Source organism: Zalophus californianus, chromosome 17 (assembly GCF_009762305.2).
Source record: "Zalophus californianus isolate mZalCal1 chromosome 17, mZalCal1.pri.v2, whole genome shotgun sequence".
In the NCBI taxonomy this organism is placed as follows: Eukaryota; Metazoa; Chordata; class Mammalia; order Carnivora; family Otariidae; genus Zalophus; species Zalophus californianus.
In genome coordinates this window covers 54502990-54527832 of record NC_045611.1, presented here as the reverse complement: position 1 = coordinate 54527832, position 24843 = coordinate 54502990, and the positions used below count along the sequence as shown (strand labels likewise).

The 24843-nt window shown below is 45.6% G+C and overlaps 1 protein-coding gene and 1 pseudogene across 3 annotated transcripts; one reads left to right on the top strand and one right to left on the bottom strand.

The window, feature by feature from the left end:
* Positions 1-8971: 8971 nt before the first annotated feature.
* LOC113936320 lies at positions 8972-10176 on the bottom strand (annotated as a pseudogene).
* A 354-nt stretch (positions 10177-10530) lies between these two features.
* Positions 10531-24843, top strand: LOC113936321 (sialic acid-binding Ig-like lectin 5). Of its 3 annotated transcripts, XR_004819756.1 has the most exons (10): positions 10531-10647; positions 10730-11101; positions 11327-11605; positions 11803-11850; positions 12398-12658; positions 12741-13025; positions 13247-13346; positions 14352-14433; positions 22162-22694; positions 22779-24843. XR_004819756.1 is itself a non-coding variant. In XM_035725246.1 (9 exons), exons 1-9 carry the CDS (start codon positions 10611-10613, stop codon positions 22351-22353), a joined length of 1656 nt encoding a protein of 551 aa, XP_035581139.1. In that variant the 5' UTR covers positions 10531-10610; the 3' UTR covers positions 22354-24843. The 3 variants fall into 3 exon arrangements, 2 of the variants coding, with proteins under 2 accessions (XP_035581139.1, XP_035581140.1); XM_035725246.1 differs by having other exon boundaries at positions 22162-24843; XM_035725247.1 differs by lacking the exons at positions 22162-22694; positions 22779-24843 and adding an exon at positions 20661-20723.

The following is a 24843-nucleotide window of genomic DNA, read 5'->3' as shown; positions in this document are numbered from 1 at the left end:
CCCATGTGCAAAAGCTTTTTATCTTGATGAAGTCCCAATAGTTCATTTTTGCCTTTGTTTCCTTCGCCTTTAGAGATAGACAATCCCCCATCACCTTTAGGAACTCTCCCACATATTGTGTTGGGTTGGCAGCTTTGTGTTCTCTACAGTTATTAAGTGTGGGAGATCCAGTCACCTTCTGTGGTTGTTAAATCTGAGCAGGATGCAGGATTTGCTATACTGGTTTGTACCATAAAACTGAAATCTGCTGCTGTGATCTTAGAAGACAGCCAGGTGCAGGGCACTTGGGTAACTCAGGTCAGTGAAACTTCTGACTTCAGCTCAGGTCATTATCTCAGGGGCCTGGGATGGAGCCCCATGTTAAGTTCTGTGTCAGGCTCCGCACTTAGCGGGGAGTCTGCTTGTCCCTCTCCCTCTGCCCCTCCCCCTGCAATGCTCTCTCTCTCTCTCTCTCAAATAAATAAAATAAAATCTTTTTTAAAAAAGAAAGGTTTATTTTGGTAAAGTCAACATAACACAAAATACCATCTTGGCTATTTTGACCCATTTTAAAGTATACACTTCAATGGTATTAAGTACATTCACCCTGTTGGGCAACCATCACCGTCATCTATTTCCAGAACTTTTTCATCTTCCCAAACTGAAACTCTGTACTCAATAAACAATAACTCTGCATTTCTCTTCCTCCCAGCTCCTTGCAACCACCATTCTACTTTGTATTCCTATGACTTTGCACCATGTACCTCATCTAAGTAGAATCGCACAACATTTGTCATTTTGTGTCTGGCTTATTTCCCTTAGCATACTATCCTCAAGGTTCACCCATGTTGTAACCGGTGTTAGAATTCCTTTCTTTTCATGACTGAATAATATTCCATTGCGTGTATATACCACATTTTGATTATCCATTTATCCACTGATGGACACTTGGGTTGCTTCCAGCTTTTGTCTGTTGAGAATGAAGTTGCTGTGAACATGGGTGCACAAAGATCTGTTTCAGTCCCTGACTCCTATTTTCTTGGGTATCTACCTAGAAGTGGAATGGCTGGAAGTATCGGGATTAGAACTTTCAAATGTGAACGTGGGGGTGGGGATGTGAATTCATTTGGGTATTCTGGAGAACTCTTTAGTGCTATCCTCTGTAGCTGATTAAATGCCTACTTGATGAGGGAGCAATTCCATTTCCACCATGAAAAAAAAGTGTTAGTCCTCCTTTTTTTATTGAAAAATCTATATCAAAATTATAAATAAAAGCCAAAAACCAGAAACAAAGGCAGTCACTGTATTTTATTTTTTTTTTAGATGTTATTTATTTATTTGACAGAGAAAGAGCACAAGCAGAGGGAGAGGGAGAAGTAGGCTCCCCGCTGAGCAAGGAGTCCGATGCAGGACTCGATCCCAGGGCCCTGAGATCATGACCTGAGCTGAAGGCAGCTGCTTAACTGACTGAGCCGCTCAGGCATCCCGCAGTCTTTGTATTTTAGAATAAACAACTTGAATGATATTCACACATGGAATGCTAATTAAAAGCAAAAACAAGACATACAAATGGACAACAGACACATGAAAAAAATGCTCCACATCACTCGGCATCAGGGAAATACAAAGCAAAACCACAATGACATACCACCTCACACCAGTCAGAATGGCTAAAATTAACCACTCAGGAAACAACAGATGTTGTCGAGGATGCAGAGAAAGGGGAACCCTCCTACACTGTTGGTGAGAATGCAAGCTGGTGCAGCCGCTCTGGAAAACAATATGGAGGTTCCTCAAAAGGTTGAACATTTCAAGCTACCCTACGTACCCAGCAATTGCACTACTGGGTATTTACCCCAAAGATAGAAATGTGGTGATCTGAAGGGGCACTTGCACCCCAATGTTTATAGCAGCAATGTCCACAAGAGCCAAACTATGGAAAGAGCCCAGATGTCCATCGACAGATGAATGGATAAAGAAGATGTGATATCTATATACAATGGAGTATTATTTAGTCGTCAAAAAAATATGAAATCTTGCCATTTGCAACGATGTGGATGGAACTAGTGGGTATTATGCTAAGCGAAATAAATCAAGCAGAGAAAGAATTATCATACGATCTCAATGATATGTGGCATTTTAGAAACCAAACAGAGGATCATAGGGGAAGGGAGGAAAAAATAAAAGAAGAAGAAATCAGAGAGGGAGACAAACCATAAGAGACTCTTAATCATGGGAAGCAAACTGAGGGCTGCTGGAGGGGAGGTGGGTGAGGGGGTGGGGTTACTGGGTGATGGACATTAAGGAGGGCATGATATGTAATGAGCACTGGGTATTATATAAGACTGTTTTCTATATCTACAGACCTATGATGAAGTTAAATTTATTTAACAACCATAACTAATAACAAAGCATAGCAATTATAACAATAGACTGTCATAAAATTTATGGGAATGTGATCTCTCTGTCTCTCCCTTAAAATATCTTATTGTGCTGTCCTCACCCTTCTTTTTGTGATGATGTGGATGATGCCCATGTGATGAGATGAAGTGACGGGAATGACGTTGGCTTGTGACGTAGTGCTAGGCTCCTTCCTATTGGCCTTCTGATGGGGTCAGCAGAAGGAAAAGCATCTGCTTCCAGACCACAGTTGACCACAGGGGAACTGAAACCACAGCAGGTCAAACTGTGGATCAAGCGGGTATAGTATAGCTGTTCTGCTGAGCAATTTTGCAAAGTGATTGTGCTCATTTGCATTCTCACCGGCAGGGTCTGAGGAGTTCTGGCTCTCCACATTCTCTCCAACACTGAATAAAATTAGTCTTTCAATTTTAGCCACCCTGACGTATGTAGGTGCATTGTTGTTGTTGTTGTTTTTTTAATGGGTCTTAATGAGAACGATGACCTATGTCTCAGGATTTTATTTTTTATCTTCTCTCTTTGGGGGAGCCACCTCCTGTGTGCTTTTGGCTTATTTTCAAGTTTATTTCATGCATTGTGTAGCTTGTATTTGACTTCATTTTGAGTTAGTCTTCCTGTTGGGATCAATCACCAATGATCAATGAGTTAATCAACCATGCCTATATAATGAAACTTCCATAAAAATCCAAGAGGACTGAGTTCAGAGAGGTGCCAGGTTGGTGAACCCATGCAGGTGCGGGGAGACTGCCATGCCTGGAGAGAGCATGGAAGCTCCGTGCCTTCTCTTCATACCTGGCCCTGTGCATCTTTTCTATCTGGCTGTTCCTGAGGTATATCTTCTTGTAATAGGCCAGTAATCCAGTCAGTAAAATGTTTCTCTGAGTTCTGTGAGCCACTCTAGCAAATGAATCAAATCTGAGGACGGTTTCCAGGGAACTTCTCATCTGTAGCTAGTCGGTCAGAAGTGCCTAGACAAATCTAACAACCTAGATTTGCAACTGGCATCTGAAGGGGGTTATGGGGGTGGGAGGGAGGCTTGTAGGATCGAACTCTTAACCCATGGGATCTGATGCTATCTCCAGGTAGGCAGTGTCAGAATTGAATTAAATTGAATTCTTGGACACCTGCTGGTGTCTAAGAATTGCTTGGTGGTGGTGGTGGTGGTGGGGAACTCCTCCCCACCTCTACCTTTGGAATTGGTCTCAGAATACCAAAATAGATAATTTACATTCATTTTCTTGTAGCAAGGCTTCAAAACTGGTGTGTTCTACCCTTAGAGCACACATCCTTATAGCTACCTTTTAGGTGGTCAATTGCCATGTGTGTGACTGGCCATATTGGACAACATGGCTCTAGAACATAAATCTACAAGTGGAATTGCTGGGTCACAATTCAGCACTTCCTCAGTTTATTAGAAGATGCTATTTTCCCCTAAAGCACTTGTACGTTCAAACTCACAACCCCAAGTTCAAGAGTCTCATGCTCTACCCTGAGCCAGTCAGGCGCCCCTACTTCAATATACATTTTTTTAAAGGAATTTATTTTTAAGTAATCTCCACATCCAATGTGGGGCTCAAACTCACAACCCCAAGATCAAGAGTTGTATGTTCTACTGTCTGAGCCAGCCAGGCACCCCTTCAATATAAATTTTATAATGACATTATCAAGTTCCACAAAAATCATCAGGGGGATTGGGTGATATATTGCTCTGATTCTGCATATTAATTTAGATTCACTTGACATTTATACAGTATTGTTTTAACCACATTAACATGACATATTTTTCTATTTACTTACATCTTTAATGTCTATTAATACAGATTTTAAAATTTCCTCCATTTAGGTGGTGTACATCATTATATTTTTGTTATATATGTCTCTAAATAGATATATTGCAAATATATTGATTTATGATGCTATTGTCTATGGCATCTTTTTTTAAAGATTTATTTATTTATTTGAGAGAGAGAGAGAGGAGGGGGAGGAGGGGCAGAGGGAGAGCGGGAGAGAGAATCCTCAAGCAGACTCCCTGCCAAACGCAGAGTCCGACATGGGACTTGATCCCAGGACCCTGGGATCATGACCTGACTGGAAGGCAGAAGCTTAACCAACTGAGCCACCCAGGTGCCCCCCATGGCATCTTTTATAAAATCCTATTTAAAAAAATTACTGTGATATGGAAATGGAATTAATTTTTGTAATTTGAAAATGTATCTGCATATGCTTTTGGGTTTTTCTACGTAAAGATGTCTTTTTTCTTTTCTTTTCCCTTCCTTTCTTTCCTTTCCTGTCCCTTTCTTTTCTTTTCAATTCTTATACCTTTTTCTTATTTTTATTGCCTTACTACACTGGGACTTAATGCTACTCCAAACAGTATGCTGTTTTTTGAAGACACCCTTTATCTTGTTAGGGAAGTTCTCTTTTATTCCCAGTTAGCTGTGAGTTTTATCATGAAGGCAATAGAAATCACCCAATGCTTAAATAATTTTTGTCTCTTGAGATTTAATTGGTCAAGGGCCAATCATGAAAATAGAAGCCATGCTATGTGTTTCAGCAGAGAGAATTTAATATGAAGAACTTGTTATGCAGATGTTGGGAGGTGAATGGAGCCCTGCCTAGAAGTCTTGGACCACTTTAAGTACCCGGCTTGAGACATTTTTTTGGTCTTTTTAAATATTTTTTATTGAAATACATTTGACATATATCATTAGTTTTGAGTGTACAACACAATGATTCAATATTTGTATATATTAGAAAATGATCGCCACACTAAGTCTAGTCAACATCCATCACTATACATAGTTAAACATTTTTTCTTGTGATGAGAACTTTTAAGATCTACTCTCTTAGCAACTTTCAAATATATGATATGGCATTGTTAATTATGGTTACCATGCTGTAAATTATATCCCCAGGACTTACTTTACAGCTGGGAGTTTGTACTTTTTTAAAAGTTTTTTTTTTATTTATATTTCTAGTAATCTCTACACCCAACATGGGACTTGAACTCATGACCCCAAGATCAAGAGTTGCATGTTCTTTTGACCTAGCCAGTCAGGCGCCCCGGAAGTTTCTACCTTTTGACCTCCTTCATCCATTCTGCCCGCCCCTGGCCTCTGGCAGCCAACAATGTGTTCTTTGTATCTCTAAGTTTGTTTTTGTTTTTTGTTTTTTAGATTTCACATATAGGTGAGATCATATGGTATTTGTCTTTTCTGTCTGACTTATTTCACTTAGCATACTGCCCTCGAGGTCCATCTGTGTTGTCACAAATGGCAGGATTTCCTTTTTTTTTTTTTTTGAAGATTTTATTTATTTATTTGACAGAGAGAGACACAGCGAGAGAGGGAACACAAGCAGGGGGAGTGGGAGAGGGAGAAGCAGGCTTCCTGCGGAGCAGGGGGTCCAATGTGGGGCTCATCCCAGGACCCTGGGATCATGACCTTAGCCGAAGGCAGATGCTTAACCAACTGAGTCACCCAGGTGCCCTGGATTTCCTTATTTTTTTATGGCTGAAGAATACTCCATCATGTACATATAAACTCCATCTTCTTTATCCATTCATCTATGGATGGACACTTATGTTGTTTCCTATCTTGGCTATTGTCAATAATGCTGCAGTGAACACACAGGTGCATATATCTTTTTGACTTAGTGCTTTCATTTCCTTCAGATATATACCAAAAGTGGTATTGCTAGATCATATGGTAGTTCTATTTTTAATTTCTTGAGGAAACTCCATACTGTTTTTCAGAGTGACTGCACTAATTACACTCCCACCAACAGTGCACAAAGTTTCTCTTTTTTTCCACGTCCTTGCCAACACTTCTTGTTGCTTGTCTTTTCGATGATTCCAGCTTGAGATTTGTCGGACCACCAGGCGATGAGAGTTTATGCTGCACAACGTGGGAGACTTGTCTTCTTTAGTCCCTGCTTTGCTCAAGGCAATTTCCCCTGCAATTCATGAGGAGTGAGGAGTGGAGAGATATATCTGGTTAACTCTTGTTCACCTGGTTACCTCTTGTTACCTCTTGTTCACTCAGCAGAGACAGTCCTAGGTTCTGGGGAGCATAATATTTATACAAGCATTGAGATCACTCCTTAGAAAAGAAATACCACATTTGGCGTACGTGTGAATTTTTTTAAACGAGAAAATGAAAAAATGCATCACATCAAATTGCAAAAGGTAAAATGTGCAAAGTCAAAATATGAGACAACTCCCAAGAATTAGAGACTATTTTCATTAGTAGTATGGAATACCTCTCTGGCACATCTGCATAACACATGTTGCCTACGTTTTTTGACTGATACTCTTTTTTAAATTATTTATTTATTTATTTAAGTAATCTCTACACCCAGTGTGGGGCTCAAACTCACAATCCCCAGATCAAAAGTGGCATGCTCTTCTGACTGAGCCAGCCAGACACACGAAGAAATTGTCTTTCAATCCTACAGCTGTTACAAGAATGTCTAAAATGTTTATGATTGTTGTCAAGTTTGGGGAAACCTTATTGAGTTTCTTTCCTAAGAGGGCAGTAGGATTACAGGGTCTTTTCATACATGCTTTGAGCCCCTGCCAGGACTTTTCAAAAAAGGGTCCCTTAGGGCGCCTGGGTGGCTCAATCGGTTAAGCGTCTGTCTGCCTTCAGCTCAGGTCATGATCCCAGGGTCCTGGGATGGAGCCCTGCATCAGGCTCCCTGCTCGGCCGGGAACCTGCTTCTCCCTCTCCCTCTGCCCGCCCTCCCCCCAACTTGTGATCTCTCTCTCTTTCTCTCTTTCTGTGTCAAATAAATAAATAAAATCTTAAAAAAAAAAAAAGGGTCCCTTGAAGGTGGAGCTTCATTAGTTTCATGGTGGCAGATTTGCTTCTCTGCTGAAGCCAGATTTTTAGGGTCCCTGCCCAATGCGGCACGGGTCCCCCTTAACACGTGCTGTTTTCAGTGGACTTGTGCCATCGCTGTCCCACGAGACCTTCAGATTCATGAAGACAAACTTTTGAGGACGTCATGCTCCAAAAACCCCTCATAACAAAGGGGCTTTAACCCTTAGCTTTCCCTCTGCGTTCCACCCTCCCTTGGATTTGGGTCTGGAAATTCCTTTCTTCCTTGCCAGAACTTGCATGGTTTTAAGAAAATTTTAAGTGATCCTTTTCCAGAATGTTCAGGGTTTTTCAGCTCGAGGGTGAGTCACACTGAATCTCCAGGACTAGTCCCTCCTTCTCTTTTTAAAAATTATTTCTTGGGCACCTGCGTGGCTCAGTCGGTTACGCATCTCCCCTTGGCTCAGGTCATGATCCCGGGGTCCTGGGATCCAGTCCCGCATCGGGCTCCTTGCTCAGCGGGGAGCTTGCTTCTCCCTCTGCCTCCCGCTCTCCCTGCTTGAGCTCTCTCTCTCTTTCTCTCTGGCAAATAAATGAAATCTTTAAAAAATATATTTCTTATTACAAGACAGCAATCTTTTATTGAAGCAATTTTTTTGTCTAAAACTATGCACAAAGAGATTAATCTTTTTTTCATATTAACATAAGTCGAACATCACTATTCCAAACCAGTATTATTTACAAAAATGAGCCTTTTCATTGCTTTCTTGCCAGGTTCACGAGGACTAAATCTTAAGCCAACTTCAACATAGCTTTTAGAATTTTCCTGCCATCCAATACCCAGCAACACTTCTAGGGTAGGGGACAGCCTTTTCATAGAGATAGCAACATTCATTGTTCACTGGGACCGTAGAACCACAAGTGAACAACAATAAAATGAAATCATTCCAAACAATACCCATTTGTCTTTCAAAAGCATGCTTCGTCTAAATCTCCCTTTCTATACAGACTGGAGGAGAGAGACCCCAGAGAGTATAGTTATGTTAATTAAATTCACCGCTTTAAACAGTGAACAAGACGGTTTAGTGTGTATATGGGTGAGCTGCTATGGACACCAGCAGATAATAAAGAAAACTTCAAACCCAGAATAACATGTACCCCGACAACTGGACAGCTCCAATCCATACTTTTAATCTGGATCACAGTGAAATTGTTTGCTTTCCAGTTAAAGATATTGCGAAAATCTTTCAAAGCAGATTTCTGCTTAGAAATTCAAATGAAAATGTTAAGTAATAAAAAATGCTGGCTTATTATATAGTTTCTGACAGGCTCCAATATCCTGGGTGCCAGAAGGTAATTCTATCTCAGTTGCTAGTAAAAAGAGGAATCTTGTATACACTAAAAATGTGATATTACAAGATTCTAGTGTCACCTGTCAAAACACGAATATCTAAAAAAAAAAAAGAATATCTAGAATGCAAATTTCAGTAAGCACTTGGGATGAAGGGCAATCAGAATACAAAAGCAGGCAAAATCCACATAAATTAACTCCTACTAATCTGAGAAATCAATATAATGTATATGTAAATTGAAAAACACTGTCTAGCTAGTCATTAGTTTCTAACTAAATTATGACAGGTGGTTTCAGCATATATGTTCTCTTCCTCTGATATTTGTTTGTTCTGTCAAGACTCCGAGAAGCACTGGCCCCTGAAAACAGCTCAGCAAAAGACAGCTCTGAGCCAATTGCTTCAAATTTGCCAGATAATAAGTCCCAAGACTGCAGTCATCACTAATAGGACAAGCACCAGAATGTAGATGTTCTTTTTTTTTTTTAAAGATTTTATTTATTTGACAGAGAGAGACACAGCGAGAGAGGGAACACAAGCAGGTGGAGTGGGAGAGGGAGAAGCAGGCTTCCTGCGGAGCAGTGAGCCCGATGTGGGGCTCGATCCCAGGACCCTGGGATCATGACCTGAGCCAAAGGCAGCCGCCTAACTGACTGAGCCACCCAGGTGCACCAGAATGTAGATGTTCTTGTGAGATTTTTTTTCTGAGAGTGAATCAGCTTGCTGTAACTGACCAGTGGCTCTGTCTGCATGCAACTTGGAGCTTTCTACATTGGCTTCTCTGCTGTCCTTGGGTCACCTTGGTCGTGGATCATCATGGCCAAATCTTTTTTTTTTTAACATTTTATTTATTTGAGAGAGAGAGAGAGAGAGAGAGAGCATGAGCGGGGGGAGAGGCAGAGGGAGAAGCAGGCTCCCCGCTGAGCAGGGAGCCCGATGCAGGACTGGATCCCAGGACCCCGGGATCATGACCCGAGCCGAAGGCAGACGCTTAACCGACTGAGCCACCCAGGCGCCCCTATCATGGCCAAATCTTTAGACATCCGATGGACCTCCAAAATGTCAGCCTGCAGCTGCCAAATTGCCCTTCTTCACTCTTCAGTAAGTTCTGGATCCTGCTCTGTGATGGCCATCTCATCTCCTGGCTCTGCATCTGGTTCCACTCCTCATGGCCGTCAAATGAGGGGAGCTGCTCTCTCTTTGCCTCTCCTCCACAGAGAGAGGAGATCCATCTCTTGCTCTGGCGATAAGCTCCTTTTCCTTTTCAGACACTCTTCCCTGCACAGCCTGGAAATCCTTTACAGCCCCAGAGAAGTCATTCAGGAGGCCATCTTTCTGAAGTTCCAGTTTAGTGATTCATTTGTTTCCTTGGCATTTGTGGAATATTGCAACTGGTGCAGATTTTCCTCTGGTTGCTTGAGTCCCGCTTACTTCCTAGTTGGCTCATCAGATTCTTTATCTGAGCATCAGCTTGGCATATCGGCTGGATGTTGCTGCTATGCGTCCGGATGACTGTTGAAATCCTGGAGCCTGAGGCTCAGAGGGCTCCAGGTTTGGTACATGTCTAAGGGACTGTAGGACATGGTGAGGAGCTAAGACCCACTGGCCCTGCACAGCATTCCCTGAAGCAGCCCCGGGACTGGATGCACAGGCTGATGGGGAACTGGGAAGAGAAAGGGCTGAGGCTGCCTGCACACTCCGTTTCTCTTTTCTAGCTTCTCTGGCCCTCCGCTGACCTCACCCTTGATATAAACGTCATATGGAAGACGATCACGTCCAGATTCACATCTGGACAAGCATCTCAGCCTCCAGGGGGCCTCAGTATTCTCACCTGCTGCATCAGATACAGAGGCAAGCCCAGATAATTTCTCAGCGCCCCCCTCCGCATGGCCCATGCTGACTAAGTTCCCCTTCTGTGGTGACCACAGCTCTGTCACACACGGCTTCCTGTTGGGGCTTCCTTGGCCTCAACCTTATTCGGGCCATTTCCTTCCCTGACAGAGGAACCCGAACCTGGGCTCCTGCCCTGGCCGGTGCAGACATGGTGCCCCTGCTGCTGCTGCCCCTGCTGTGGGGGGGTAAGTGGGCCAACGGAGGGGGGCTGGCTGGGCACAGCTGGGAGTGGGCTGGAGCTGGAGCTGAGCCTCTGTGTCCCCCCAGGGTCCCTGCAGGAGGATCCATGGTTCGAGCTCCGAGTGCCAGAATCGGTGACGGTGCAGGAGGGTCTGTGTGTCCACGTGCCCTGCTCCTTCTCCTACCCCGGGAGCTCGTGGTCTTCCCCTAAGAAGCTCTACATATACTGGTTCCGGGGAGGGGACAACGATTATCTTGTGGCTACAAATGACCAAACGAAAACGGGGAAGATGGGGACCCAGGGCCGATTCCACCTCGTCGGGAACCCCAGGCACAACAACTGCTCCCTGAGAATCACAGAGGCCAGGAAGAGTGACGAGGGAGTCTACAGTTTCCGAGTGCAGGCAGACCACATGGCATACAGTTACAGAGCTAAGAAGCTGACCGTGAAGGTGCCAGGTCCGGCAGGGGCCCCGGGAGAGGGCTCTGGGACATGGAGACCCCCCTCACAGAACAGGAACAGGACCCTGGAACACTCCTTGCTCCAGGTCTTGGGGCTGGGATGGTGGGAAGATGGATGGGGGCCCGGGGTCAGCTTGTGCCCTGAGGCCCTGGTCCCTCCCAGGGTCACACTCTGGGTCCCCACCTGCCTGGGGCCCAAGCACCTCCCTCTCTCCTCCTCAGCCCTGACACAGAAACCCGACATCCACTTTCCGGAGCCCCTGAAGTCTGGCTATCCCACAAACCTGACCTGCAGTATGCTGGGATCCTGCGAGGAGGGAAGACCTCTCACCTTCTCCTGGGTGGGGCGTGCTCTTGACTCGCTGGACCCCCAGACCCTCCACTCCTCAGTGCTGACCCTCACCCCGAGGCTGCAGGACCATGGCAGCAACCTCACCTGTCAGGTGCACCTGCCAGGAGGTCAGGACACCGTGGAAAGAACCATCAGGCTCAATGTCTCCTGTGAGTGCTGGAGGGATGGCTGGGTCCCCCAGGGCCGTGGGGATCGCGTGCGCGCATGCGCGCCTTGGGAGTGTAGGTGTGGAGTGGACAAGTACAGCAATCCCCGCCTTCCCGGTCCCCCTACCCCTCCTTGGGTGCTGGGTCAACTTCCATCCCAATCTTCACGTCTGAAGTAGGGCCATATCTTTCCATCCCAGACGCTCCCCAGAAACTCAACATCAGCATCTTCTTCAGCGATGTTGCAGGTAGGAAAGAACCTGTCTTCTTGGGGGCTGGGACCTGGCCCTGGGGTGGGGGTAGCGGGTCAGCTCCCAGCAAAGCGGTGGGGATCATAGCCTTACTGGGATCAGATATGGGAAAAGCAAGGATAAAAATCACCACTCTCCCTCCTCCACCTCCCACGGGTGCACGCACCTGCACCCCCACACGCTCACACACACGCACAAACTGTTCAAAGCCCATTTCACCTCACCAGTTCACTCCTCTGGTTTCCCACCTACCGCTCCATCCCAGCCTCCTCCATCCTATTTCCTGCTGTGTTCACTGAGCGAAGCCACCAAACGGTCCAGGCATGTCCCAGTGGGACACTGAGCCTCCTCTGAAGATACGAGGCCCAGACACTTGAGGTCAACCTCCTTTGGGTGTAAAGCCCAGGCTTTCAACCCTGATGGAACCAAATCAGTGGGTCAAGAAAGGAGAAGGAGATGCCAACCAGCTCCTGGGAAGGAGGGAGGGATGGAGACTGCCAGCCTCCCACAGCTGGTGCCCTCTCTCCGCATCTCTCTCCCCAAGTCCCGAAGATTCTGGAAAACACCTCATCGGTTCTCATCCTGGAGGGCCAGGCTCTGGGGCTGCTCTGTGCTGCTGACAGCAGCCCCCCTGCAGAGCTGAGCTGGTTCCGGGGGTCCCCCGCCCGGAATGCCACCCGCATCTACAGGAGTGCAAACCTGGACCTGCCTCAAGTAGGGGCTGCAGAGGAAGGAGACCTCCTCACCTGCCAAGCTCAGAACCCGCTGGGCTCCCAGCACGTCTCCCTGCGTCTCTCTGTGGTCTGTGAGTGTGGGGACCCCTGGGGGCTGACTGCCCGGGGCCTGGGGAGGAGAGACACCGCTGACCCCTCCCCTCCCTCCCGCAGACCCCCCGCGGCTGCTCAGCCCCTCCTGCTCCTGGGAGGGCGAGGGGCTGCACTGCAGCTGTTCCTCCCGAGCCCAGCCGGCCCCCACCCTGCGCTGGCGGCTGGGGGAGGGGCTGCTGGAGGGGAACCACAGCAACGCCTCCTGGACCATCACCTCCAGCTCTGCGGGGCCCTGGGCCAACAGCTCCCTGAGCCTCAGCGGGCCGCTGGGCTCCGGCCTCAGACTCAGCTGCGAGGCCTGGAACGCCCACGGGAAGCAGAGCGCCGCCTTCCTGCTGCTGCCAGGTCCGGGGGCTGTCGGGGGCCGAGGTGTAGGGGAAGGGAGTCCTAGAGAAGCCTGGGGCTGGGGCTGGGGCTGGGGCTGGGGCCTGCACAGAGGGCGATTGGTGGGTTAGGGTGCTGCACCATCTCTGGCGTAAGCTGGCCCTTCAGCAAGTTCTGCGAGGAGGTAGGAAAGCAAGAGACTGAGTCCCGAAAGTGAGTCTCGACACACCTCTTCTCTGCAGGGAGATCAGTGTTCCTGGCAGGAGCCGTGCCTGCTGCTCTTGGAGGTGCTGGTGCTATGGCCCTGCTGTCCCTGAGTCTGTGCCTCCTCTTCTTCTGCTTGTAAGTCTTTGTTTGGGAGGTACAGGGAGCGTGGAGAGAGGTCACTCAATCCCAGAAATGCAGAGCGGAGTAGAGTAGATCCAGAGGGCCTCTCTTTTGGGTGGTGGGGGGATAACAGCTTTATTGAGATATACTTCCCATACATTTACAGTGTACAATTCAATGGCTTTTAGTGTATTCCGAGTTGTGCATCCATTACCACAATTATAGGACTTTTTCATCACCCCCAAATGAAAGAGAAACAAAGCAAAGAAACCCTCCACTCCTTAATTTCCATCCTGCCCCCATTCTCCGCCAGCCCTAGGCAACCGCCAATCTGTTTTCTGTCTCTACATTTGCCTATTCCGAACATTTTGTGTAAGTGGAATCATACAACATGCGGTCCTTTGTGACTGACCTCAGTTCACTTGGCATGATGTTTTCAAGGTTCATGCATGTTGTGGCATGAGTCAGTCCTTGATCTTTTTTTTTTTAAGATTTTTATTTACTTATTTGAGAGAGAGTGAGCACAAGAGGGGAGGAGAGGCAGAGGCAGAGGGAGCAGCAGTTTCCCTGCTGAGCAGGGAGCCCAAGCAGGGCTTGATCCCAGGACCCCGGGATCATGACCTGAGCTGAAGGCAGATGCTTAACTGACTGAGCCACACAGGCGCCCAATACTGCATCCTTTTTTTACTTCCATATACCGTTCCATTGCATGGGTGGAGCACATTTTGTTTGTCATTCATCTACTGATAGACATTTGGGCTGTTCCTACTTTTTGGCTATCACGAGTAACACTGCTATGACCACTCAGGCACAAGTTTTTAATGTGTTAGAAGGATCTTTAGTGATGGAAGTTTGGTCTGGCCAAACCTCTGCTCATCCAGGGGGATGGAGTGCTTACTTGCAGGTCAGGAAAGTCTGGGGCTACTTCTGGGGTCTGGATGCCCTTTCACCAGAGAACGGGCAGCCTGCCCATGGGTGCCTGGGCCATCCTGGCTGCAGTGTGCTGGTTTCTCCCCTTAGAGTGAAAGCCCGCAGGAAGCAAGCATCCGGGAGTCGAGAGGGCCTGGATGATGAAGATCCTGTCATGGGTACAGTTGCCTGGGTGAGTGATGCTGGCGTCCTCTCATGCAGTTGGGGAGCCCCGGGCTTGTCCTTTCAGAGTCCAGATGGAGCTCCTAGCATTTCCCCATCCCCTGCTCCACCCTGGTCACCTGGGTGGACACCTGGGAGTTGACGTCCCTTCTGTTCTTCACCTTCATCTCCCAGACCCAGTGGCCCTCTGGTCACCTCTTGTCCCACCCCTGCTGATCACTCACTGGAGTGATCACTGGACACAGCCTGACAGAACCTCTCCCAAAATCTATTGCTTTCCAGACATTCGGGACTTTCAATTATGTTGTTTGCTCCCGTTGTTTAGAGAATCGAGTCGCATTTCTTGGTCTGATATTTAAAGTACTTCTAGAAGTCTCCCCTGATGGCCACTCCAGCCCTGGTCTGGCTATGGTCCAGCCACACTGGCCTTCTCATGGTCTCCATACACACCTGCTCCCCTACGACTTGGGGCCTTTGCATGTACAGTTCCTCCCACCTGGAATGCTCTCCTGTCCCGATTTTCACCAGACCACCTTGTGTGATCATTCTTCTAGCTCCAGTACCAACATCTTCTGCTCTGGGAAACCCTTGCCATCTCCCTCCCTGCCAGTGTCCATGCCTCTCTCCCTTATGTCCCCAGAGCTCTGTGTCCATCCCTGTCTTGAGGGGCACCTCACACAACATCACCACCTTTGCCTTATCTCCGCCCTCTCATATTGATGATGTCTTTGAGGGCAGGGGGCTGCAATAGTCTCTCACTCTATCCGTATGCAACATGTCCCCTATCCCCTATAAAACTACATCCATGTTACCCTAAATGGTGTTATCCAAAATGCTTTATTCGTGACCAACCTCTTATCGCAGGAACAAGCATTGTTCATTAGTACTTACTCATTTTGTTCACGATATGATAAGCAACTGTGAGCCTACCATCCAACCAGAGACCTCAAACATTGACCCTAACTTCCATCTGCTCAGGTTGCTCTGTGACCCATCCCCAGTAACCATTGCTCTGAATCTTTTGTTGCTAGCGTTATCCCATATACGTATGCCTGAAATAGATGCTGATTAGTTTAATTACTTCTGAACCTACAAAGGTTGGCCACATTCTGTTCACTCTTCTTGGACTTGCTTTTGTAGACCCAACACTGTAAGTTATGTCGTGGAGATTCATCTGTGTTGCATGAAGTTGCAGTTGTCTGTTTCATTTTATGATTTTGTCTATTGCCTAAGCTCCTGTTGCTGGACATTTGAGTTGTTCCAGATGTTCTTGTTCATATCTCATTGCATTCACATGCAAGAGTTTTTCTTCAGCATTATGTAAGAATTTAATTACTAGGTCAGAGGGTGTGTGAATATCCCAATTTACAAGGTTTTCCAGAGCAAATGCATCAATTTATACATCCATCTCTGCCTATCGGATCCTGTTGATCTATAATCTCTGCAGCACTTGGTTTTCTGAAATTTTTTTGTCATCTCACTATTTCACTGTGGTATTGATGTGCATTTCATTGGTTGCTAGTGAGGATGAAAATCTCTCTGTCTTCACTGGCATATGAACACCTCCTCTCTAAAACGCCCGGTCCCATCTGCAGCCCAATGCCCTATTGGGTGTTTGACTTTCTTATTGAATTTACTGGCGAGCTTTATACATTTTCATACTTTTTTTTTCCAGTTATATGCATTGTAAATATCTTCTCCCAGTGATTAACTTGTCTTCACTTTTTAAAGGTGACCTTGATGAACGTTAGTTCTTAATTCTAATATAACCATATTCACCAATCTCCTCTTCTCTGTTGAGTGACTTTTGGGTCTCATTTAAGAAAATCTTTCTTATCCTAAGATTAGAAGGATATTCAAGTATAATTTCTTTTTTTTTTAAGATTTTATTTATTTGAGAGGAAGAGAGTGAGAGAGAGCACAAGCAGTGGGAGTGGCAGGCAGAAGGAGAGGGAGAAGCAGACTCCCTGCTGACTGGGGAGCCTGACGTGGGGCTCGATCCCAGGACCCTGAGATCATGACCTGAGCCGAAGGCAGACGCTTAAACCACTGAGCCACCTAGGTGCCCCTTTTCTTCTTCTTCTTTTTTTTTAATAGACTCCATGCCTAATATGGAGCTTGAAATCACAACCCCGAGATCAAGAGTCACACGTGCTACTGACTGAGCCATCTAGGCGCCCCCATCATACATCAAAATGTATTCTATTCCAGTGGTCAATTTAACTGTCCCTGAGTCAGAACTGTCTCTAGAGGCAAGGCAGTAATTCAAGACCAAGTCCTGATATCTGATAGAGCAGGAGCACCTCCTTAATTTTCTTTAATAGTGTCTTGGCTATTCTTGGCCTTTTGCTGTTCTATATAAACATTAGAAACAGTTTGTCAAGTTCAAAAAACACTCCTGTTGGTTTTTTACTGGAATTACATTGAATCTGTGAATCAACTTGGGAAGAATTTACTTATTTATAAATTCAAGTCTTCTTGTCCACAAGAACAGGTATCTATTAGTTAAAGTTTTTCCAAGAAAGATGTAGTATTCCTTCAGACAGGTCTTGCAAACCTTTTGTTCTTTTACTTCCTTAATAACTAGTTTTGTTACTATTATAAATGCTATCTTTTTATTTATTATTTTTAAAGATTTTATTTATTTGTCAGAGAGAGCACAAACAAGGAGAGCTACAGGCAGAGGAGCCCGACATGGGGCTCTATCCCAGGACCCTAGGATCATGACCTGAGCCAAAGGCAGATGCTTAACCAACTGAGCCACCCAGGCATCCCTTAAATGTTATCTTTTTAAAGGTGCATTTTCTGATCACTCATCAATGATATGCAGGATGAAAACATTTGTTAAAAATTTATGAAGAGTTGGGGTGCCTGGGTGGCTCAGTTGGTTGAGCGGCCGGCTCTTGATTTTGGATCAGGTCATGATCTCAGGGTGGTGAGATTGAGCCCTGCACCAGGCTCTGTGCTCAGTGTGAGTCTGCTCATAACTCTGTCTCTCTCTCCCTTTACCCCCCTGCCCCTACTCGAGCACACGTGCACACACTCACTCTCTCTCAAATAAATAAATAAATCTTTTAAAAAATTATGAAAAAAAATTATGAAAGGTCGGGACACCTGGCTGGCTCAGTGGGAGGAGCATGCAACTTTTGATCTCAGGGTCATGGGTTCAAGCCCCATGCCAGGTGTAGAGATTACTAAAAATAATAATAATAATAATGAACTTTAAAAAATTTATAAAGTGCTTTAGAATTTAAAAAAATTACAAATTGGTCTTAGGTGTCATTTAGATTCCTATTGGTTTGGTAGCTGGAGCATTCTTAGATCTACTCATAAGCCTGCTGTACCATGCTTTTACAGAGAGATACCGTCTGAAAAATTTGTGATATTTTTGTTTTTAACTGTCATGTCTAGCTGAACAAAGCAGCTAAATTTGATGCAAATAAAACATCATTTCGTTCAAGAATCAACTCATCCTTTTAGACTTCAGATACTGCACAAGAAATCCGGCCTCATGCATCCTTTGCAGATGTATTTTTCTTCTAAGAGATTTCGTATTTCAATAAACAATTCACTCCCCTGAATCAGTGATGGGGAAATGAGCACATTCAGACTCCATTCTTTAGTTACAGAGGTCTGTGTCACACAGAGTGTTGGTAGTAGGTGGCACAAGATTGAACAGCAGCCAGTTCCTTAATTTGTCCATGCAGCTTCTCCTTCTCCTGTCTACTTTTGTGGGACTGAACACCCCTGCAGAGTTCTTCTGGGGCTCCACTATAAATGTTCATCTCTTCACAGTGACACCCAGCTCTTTGGGGTGCTGATCTGGATGCTGAGGATTGTCTTCATTCTCTCAGTAGATGCAACAATGTGTAAAAAGCAATTACATACTTATTGATCTTATATTCTTCCAGCTTGCTAAACTCTCGTGTTAGCTATTTTTTAATATTTTATTTTTAAGTAATCTCTACACCCAGTGTGGGGCTCAAACTTACCCTGAAGTCAAGAGTCGCATGCTCCACTGACTGAGCCAGCCAGGCGCCCGTAAGCTCCCTTGTTAGCTCTAATAATTTGTACACAGACATTGAAGTATTTTAACAGGTTTTTTTTCATTTTTAAAAAATTAACATATAATGTATTATTGGTTTCATAGGTACAGGTCAGTGTTCCATCAGTCTTATATAATACCCAGTGCTCATTACATCACGTGCCCTCTTTAATGTCCATCAGCCAGCTACCCCATCCCCATCCATCTCCCCTCCAGCAACCCTCAGTTTGTTTCCTATGATTAAGAGTCTCTTATGGTTTGTCTCCCTCTCTGATTTCTTCTTGTTTTATTTTTTCCTCTCTTCCCCTATGAGTCTCTGTTTTGTTTCTTAAATTCCACATATCAGCAAGATCATATGATAATTGTTGTTCTCTGATTGACTTATATCGCTTAGCATAACACCCTCTAGTTCCAGGGCGCCTGGGTGGCTCAGTTGGTTAGGCGACTGCCTTTGGCTCAGGTCATGATTCTGGAGTCCCGGGATTGAGTCCTTCATTGAGCTCCCTACTCAGTGGGGAGTCTGCTTCTCCCTCTGACCCTTCCCCCTCTCAGGCTCTCTCTCTCAAATAAAATAAATAAAATCTTTAAAAAAAAAAAACACCCTCTAGTTCCATCCACGTTGTTGCAAATAGCAAGATTTCACTTTTTGATAGCTGAATAATATTCCATTGTATATAGATACCACATCTTTATCCATTCATCTGTCGATGGCTATCTGGGCTCTTTCCATAGTTTGGCTACTGTGGACATTGCTGCTATAAACACTGGGGTGCACATGACCCTTCGGATCACTACATTTGTATCTTTGGGGTAAATACCCAGTAGTGCAATTGCTGGGTCACAGGGTAGCTCTATTTTCAACTTTTTGAGGAACCTCCATACTGTTTTCCGGAGTGGCTGTACCAGCTTGCATTCCCACCAACAGTGTAGGAGGGTTCCCCTTTCTTTGCATCCTCACCAACATCTGTCATTTCCTGAGTGGTTAATTTTAGCCATTCTGACTGGTGTGAGGTGGTATCTCATTGTGGTTTTGCTTTGTATTTCCCTGATGCCGAGTGATGTGGAGCATTTTTTCATGTGTCTGTTGGCCATTTTAACAGTTTGTTTGTTTGTTTGTTTGTTTAAAAAATATCACAGGGGCGCCTTCTGGCTCCGTCAGAAGAGCATGTGACTCTTGATCTCAGGGTTGTGAGTTTGATCCCCACATTGGGTGTGGAGCCCATTTAAAAAAAATTTTTTTTTAAAAGTATCCCAGTTTGGGGCACCTGGCTGGCTCAGTTGGTGGAGCATGCTACTCTTGATCTCCAGGTTGTGAGTCCATATATTTTAGAAATGCTGTATCCTCTCGTGAATTGAACATTTGATCACACATAGTGATCCTCTCTATTGCTATTGATACTTTTTGTTTTAAAGTCTATTTGGTTGGATCTTAATATAGATACACCAATTTGTCATTGGCTAGTAAGATGTCTGATATTTGTACATCCTCTGTTCCTCCAACAACATTTTATTTATACTTCAGGAGTGATTTTTGTAAACAGCATATAACCAGGTTTTTTTTTAAAGAATTTTTTATTTTTTATTTTTTAAGCAGGCTCCACACCCAACATGGGGCTTGAACTCACAACCCTGGCACTAAGAGTCTCCTGACTGAGCTGGCCAGGTTTTTACAAATCCAATTTGACATCCTCTATTTGTGTTTTCTGTGGTTGTTAATACATGCGGATTTTGTTCTCCTATTTTAACTTTTCCTTTCACTTGGTTCCATTTTTTTCAGTATTTCATTTTCTCCTTTCTTAAAAAATTAATATCTCTTACACCCAACAAAAAAACTTCAGTGTACTTTTATGTATCTCTTGTTCTTCTTTCCCTCCACTTTCCACAATGTTGGTGCTTTTTCTAGATCTTTTTTCTAGATTTCTAGATCTAGATTTCTCATTCTGGGTTATTATGAACATACTTAACGTTTTTCTATTTGGTCTTTTGTTTAATACACAGCCACACATTTTACTGAGGTATTTTGTCACCTTTGTACCCCAGATTTATTGCAGCATTTTCAGGTTTTGTTACTTTTATTTGAATTCTTCCTCCCAGTGTGTTTTCAATTTGGATTTTCTTGTATTAAGACTTCTGAGGACTTGTGTGTTTGAAATTCTTTTTTAATGTTCCTACATTTGAATTTCACTTGGCAGGATATAAATTCCAGGATCGGGCGCCTGCCTGGGTGGCTCAGTTGTTAAGCATCTGCCTTCGGCTCAGGTCATGATCCCAGGGTCCTGGGATCGAGTCCTACATCGGGCTCCCTGGTCAGTGGGTAGTCCAGTTCTCCCTCTCCCTCTGCCCCTGCTTGTGTCCCCTCTCTCGCTGTGTCTTTCTCTGTCAAATAAATAAACAAAACCTTTAAAAAAAATTCTAGGATCAAAGTGATTTTCCTTCAATGCTTTATTTTGTCATTTTATCTTATTTTTCTTTTAAGTAATCTTTACACCCAACTTTGGGACTCAAACTTGCAGCCCCAAGATTAAGAGTCACATGCTCTACCCACTGAGCCAGCCAGGCACCCCCTTCCTTCAATGCTGTAAACACTGTACCCTATTGTTTCTTGTATCCAGTGTTGCTGTTAAGAAATATTATGTCTGGGGGCACCTTGGTGCCTCAGGTGATTAAGTGTCTGACTCTTGATTTCGGCTCAGGTCATGATCCCAGGATCATGAGATTGTGAGATCGAGCCCCACGTCGGGCTCTGTGCTCACCGGGGAGTCTGCTTGAGATTCTCTCTCTCCCTCTCCCTCTGCCCCTCCCCCTACTTGAGCGTGCCGGCTCCCTCTCTCGCCAAAAAAAAAAAAAAAGAAAAAAAATTTATTCCTGTATGAATCTTGCACATTTGTAAGTGATCCAGTCATTGTCCCTGGAGACTTTTACATTTTTCTCTTTCATTTTGATATTTTTAAGATTTACTATTGCTGTATTGGGGTATGTGGTTTCCCTTGTCGTTTTTCTTGCGTTTGTGGGGCCCTTTTCAGCTGAGGTGGTTTATCTTTCTTCAATTCTGGGAATTTTATCTTTATTTTTGTTCAAGTATTTCCGCCTCTTTTTATTTCCAGTAACACAGCAGGCCTCAGTTTTGTTCCTGGCTCTGCTGGTGAGTAGAGGAGTGACTTGGGCAAGTTACATCACTTTCCCCCATCTCAGTCTCCCTAATCTGTAAAATGGGGAGAAAAAGTATCATTCACACTGGTTTTCTGTGAGGATTAAACATGACTAGTAAACCTTCAATATGTCCAAACAGTCAGAGCATTACAGAATTTTATTTTATTATTATTATTATTTTTGCATTACAGAATTTTATTTTTATTTTTTTAAAGATTTATTTATTTATTTAAGAGAGAGAGACCACGAGTGGGGTGAGGGGCAGAGGGAGAAGCAGCATCTTCCCTGAGCAAGAAGCCTGATGTGGGACTCAACCTGGGGACCCTGGAATCATGACTTGAGCCGAAGGCAGGTGCTTAACCGACCGAGCCACCCAGGCATCCCAACATTACAGAATTTTAAATGGATGCGTGAATAATTGAATTCGTAGGAAGGATGTATGAATAGGAAGATGAATGAATAAATGCCCCATTAGCCCAACTTCCCTTGGGGACCACACCTGCCTTATTCCTTCTCTGACTCCCTTGTTTCTTCTTTATTCAGGGTTCCAGGCAAAAGCCCTGGCCAGACAGCCCTCCAGCCCAAGCGACCCCTGCCAGGGATGCCCCTCCCTCAGGGGACAAACAGGAGCTCCATTATGCCTCCTTCAGCTTTCACGGGATGAAGTCGAGGGAACCTGAGGATGAGGAAGCCACCGACACCGGCGAGTACTCAGAGATCAAGACAAGCAAATGAGGGTGGCTTAGAGCTCGGTGCCGGCCCGAGGAATCGCGGCCCCTGGGGGAGAGGAGAAGTCAGGCACTCATTGGTGAAGCATGTGGAGCCCTGTGGCAATACAAACAGGAAGGACTTGCCGAGTGTCCCCAGGTGGAGCGGACTTGGGCTCCAACGCAGGCTGTCAAGCAAGTCACTTCATCTCTCTGTGCCTCAGCTTCCCGTTCTGTAATCAGAGATCATGCATCCGGCCTCAGAGGTGGCTGTGGACATTAAAGAAATTAACATGCAGAAATCAACCAACAAATGTCCCGTCTCACGTGTGCTCAGTACCTACTGCTCTCTCTTCTTTGGACAGAAAGGTAACTGGCAAGTTACCCGGAGGCTGGGGGTGACCAGGCCCAGAGCACAGGGTAGCAACCTGCTGGCATCATTCTCCTTCCCAGAGCTCTTCAAAGCCTCCCCAGGGAAAGACCAGCCCCTCAGCCTGGCGTTTGCTTCATGATACAGCATCTTATCATCTCCTTGGAGTCTTCTCCTCATCCACTTGTACCTGTCAGTTCTTCCAGCACATTCCTTAACCTCCTGACCGTCAGTCCCTTTCCTGTCTTGTGGATGGGCCCCACAGGGATCTGTCCAACAGCCAGAGAGCTGACCCCGGGTCTCTTGCACAAACCCCTTCAAGGCTCCCTAGCCTTAGACAATACATCACAAGCATCGGCTGCCCCTGGCTTTTAAAGTCCATTACGACCCCCTTGTACCTACTGTTGGAAAAGAAACAACGGGCCCGAAATGGAGGCACTTGCCCCCACAACAGCAAACCAAGACTAAAGGCAGTTTCAACCTCTCCCAGAAATGTGACCTTTATTTTTAATTTATTGACAGAGAGAGACACAGTGAGAGAGGGAACACAAGCAGGGGGGCGTGGGAGAGAGAGAAGCAGGCTCCCCGCGGAGCAGGGAGCCTGGCGTGGGGATCGATCCCAGGACCCTGGGATCATGACCTGAGCTGAAGGTAGATGCTTAACCTACCGAGCCACCCAGGCGCCCCAGAGGATCTGAAATATCCTGATCAGCACTGGTGAGGTCACCTGCAGGGTAAGATCTTCCCCGGAAAAGATGGCCCAATCTGAAAAAAATCTTTTCTTTTGATAATAACTCCCTTGCCCCACCCTCCTGCCTATAAAAACTTCCCACTACATGCAACCTGTGTCTTTACCGGAAGTCAGGAGTCATTGAATAAAGCCTCAGATTTACTCAGTGGAATTTTTGGTCTTTAGCACCACCCAACTGCACTTCCCTCCGCTTTCTTCTTCACAGCCTCTGTGTTCTAACCCACAGCTGTGCGATTTGAGATCCCGCCCTTGGAGGCTCTGCCTCATTGCTTCACCTGGCAGACGCTGGCTGGGCCTTCACACCTGAAGTCCTTGCACACACCCCGGCTGAGAGCCTGGACGGAAGAAAGAGCTCATCCTCTCCCCTCCTCTAAAGTTGGACTAATTTATAATTTATTTATTTACTTATTTTTTCAAGAAAGCACTAAAACGAAAACAGCCCAAACTTCCCTAGCAGCACTGCAGTACCAGTGCCCAGTGAGCTTTTCTGATTGTAAGCGCCTGACATTAGGCTTTAATTGAGGTACAAAATGGGAATTTTTCTAGAAGGAGGTGGGGCAAGACAGGTATTAGCAAGAGAAAAGGATCAGTCCAGGCGAGGCTGCTTTCCCTTCTGTGGGGAGGTGAAGGTAAGGGGTCTTTTTCTGCAGATGACCTCATCTTCCTTTGGGGGATGGAGGGGCCCTTGTGGCAGACTCACTGGCACTGATCAATAAATTCCTGACTGACCGGTTAGGACTACATTTCTGGTGGAATGACAGAGGATGCCAACCACCTCCACTTTGACCTCAGTCTGTACTTTCTAATTGATTAAGATCTTCATTCCAGCTTATCTCTTAACTCAGGCAAAAGACCTTGGAGGGTGGGGGGGATCATCCCTTGGTGGAAAGTGAAACTATCCCCTTAAGCAATAACAACTGCCCTGAGCCAGGGAGACCCAGCCTGACTGACCGCAAGACAATGATCGCCTTGACCCTTCCTGCCGAGCAGCACGTTCCCAGTGCCCTTCCTCCAACATTTTCTTTCCTTTCTTTTTTTAGAGAAAGAGCAGAAGTGTGTGTGCAGGGTGGGGGTGGGGAGAGAGGGGCAGAGAAAGACAATCTCAAGCAGACGCGGAGCCCGATGCAGTGTTCGATCTGACGACCCTGAGATGGTGACCTGAGCCGAAATCAAGAGTCAGACCCTTAACTGAGCCACCCAGGCGCCCCCACGTTTTCCTACTATAAACCTAGGAAGATTTTTCAGCTCTCTGAAGACAGTCTTTGCGACGTTAGTCCGCGGTTGTCCCGGACTTGGCCTTCCTGGAGTAAATTCCTGTCTTGTTTCATCACCACTTGTGTCTCTGCCTTTGGAGTGGCTGAACCCGGTCTGTTTGGGACTCCTGGAACCAGCTGCTC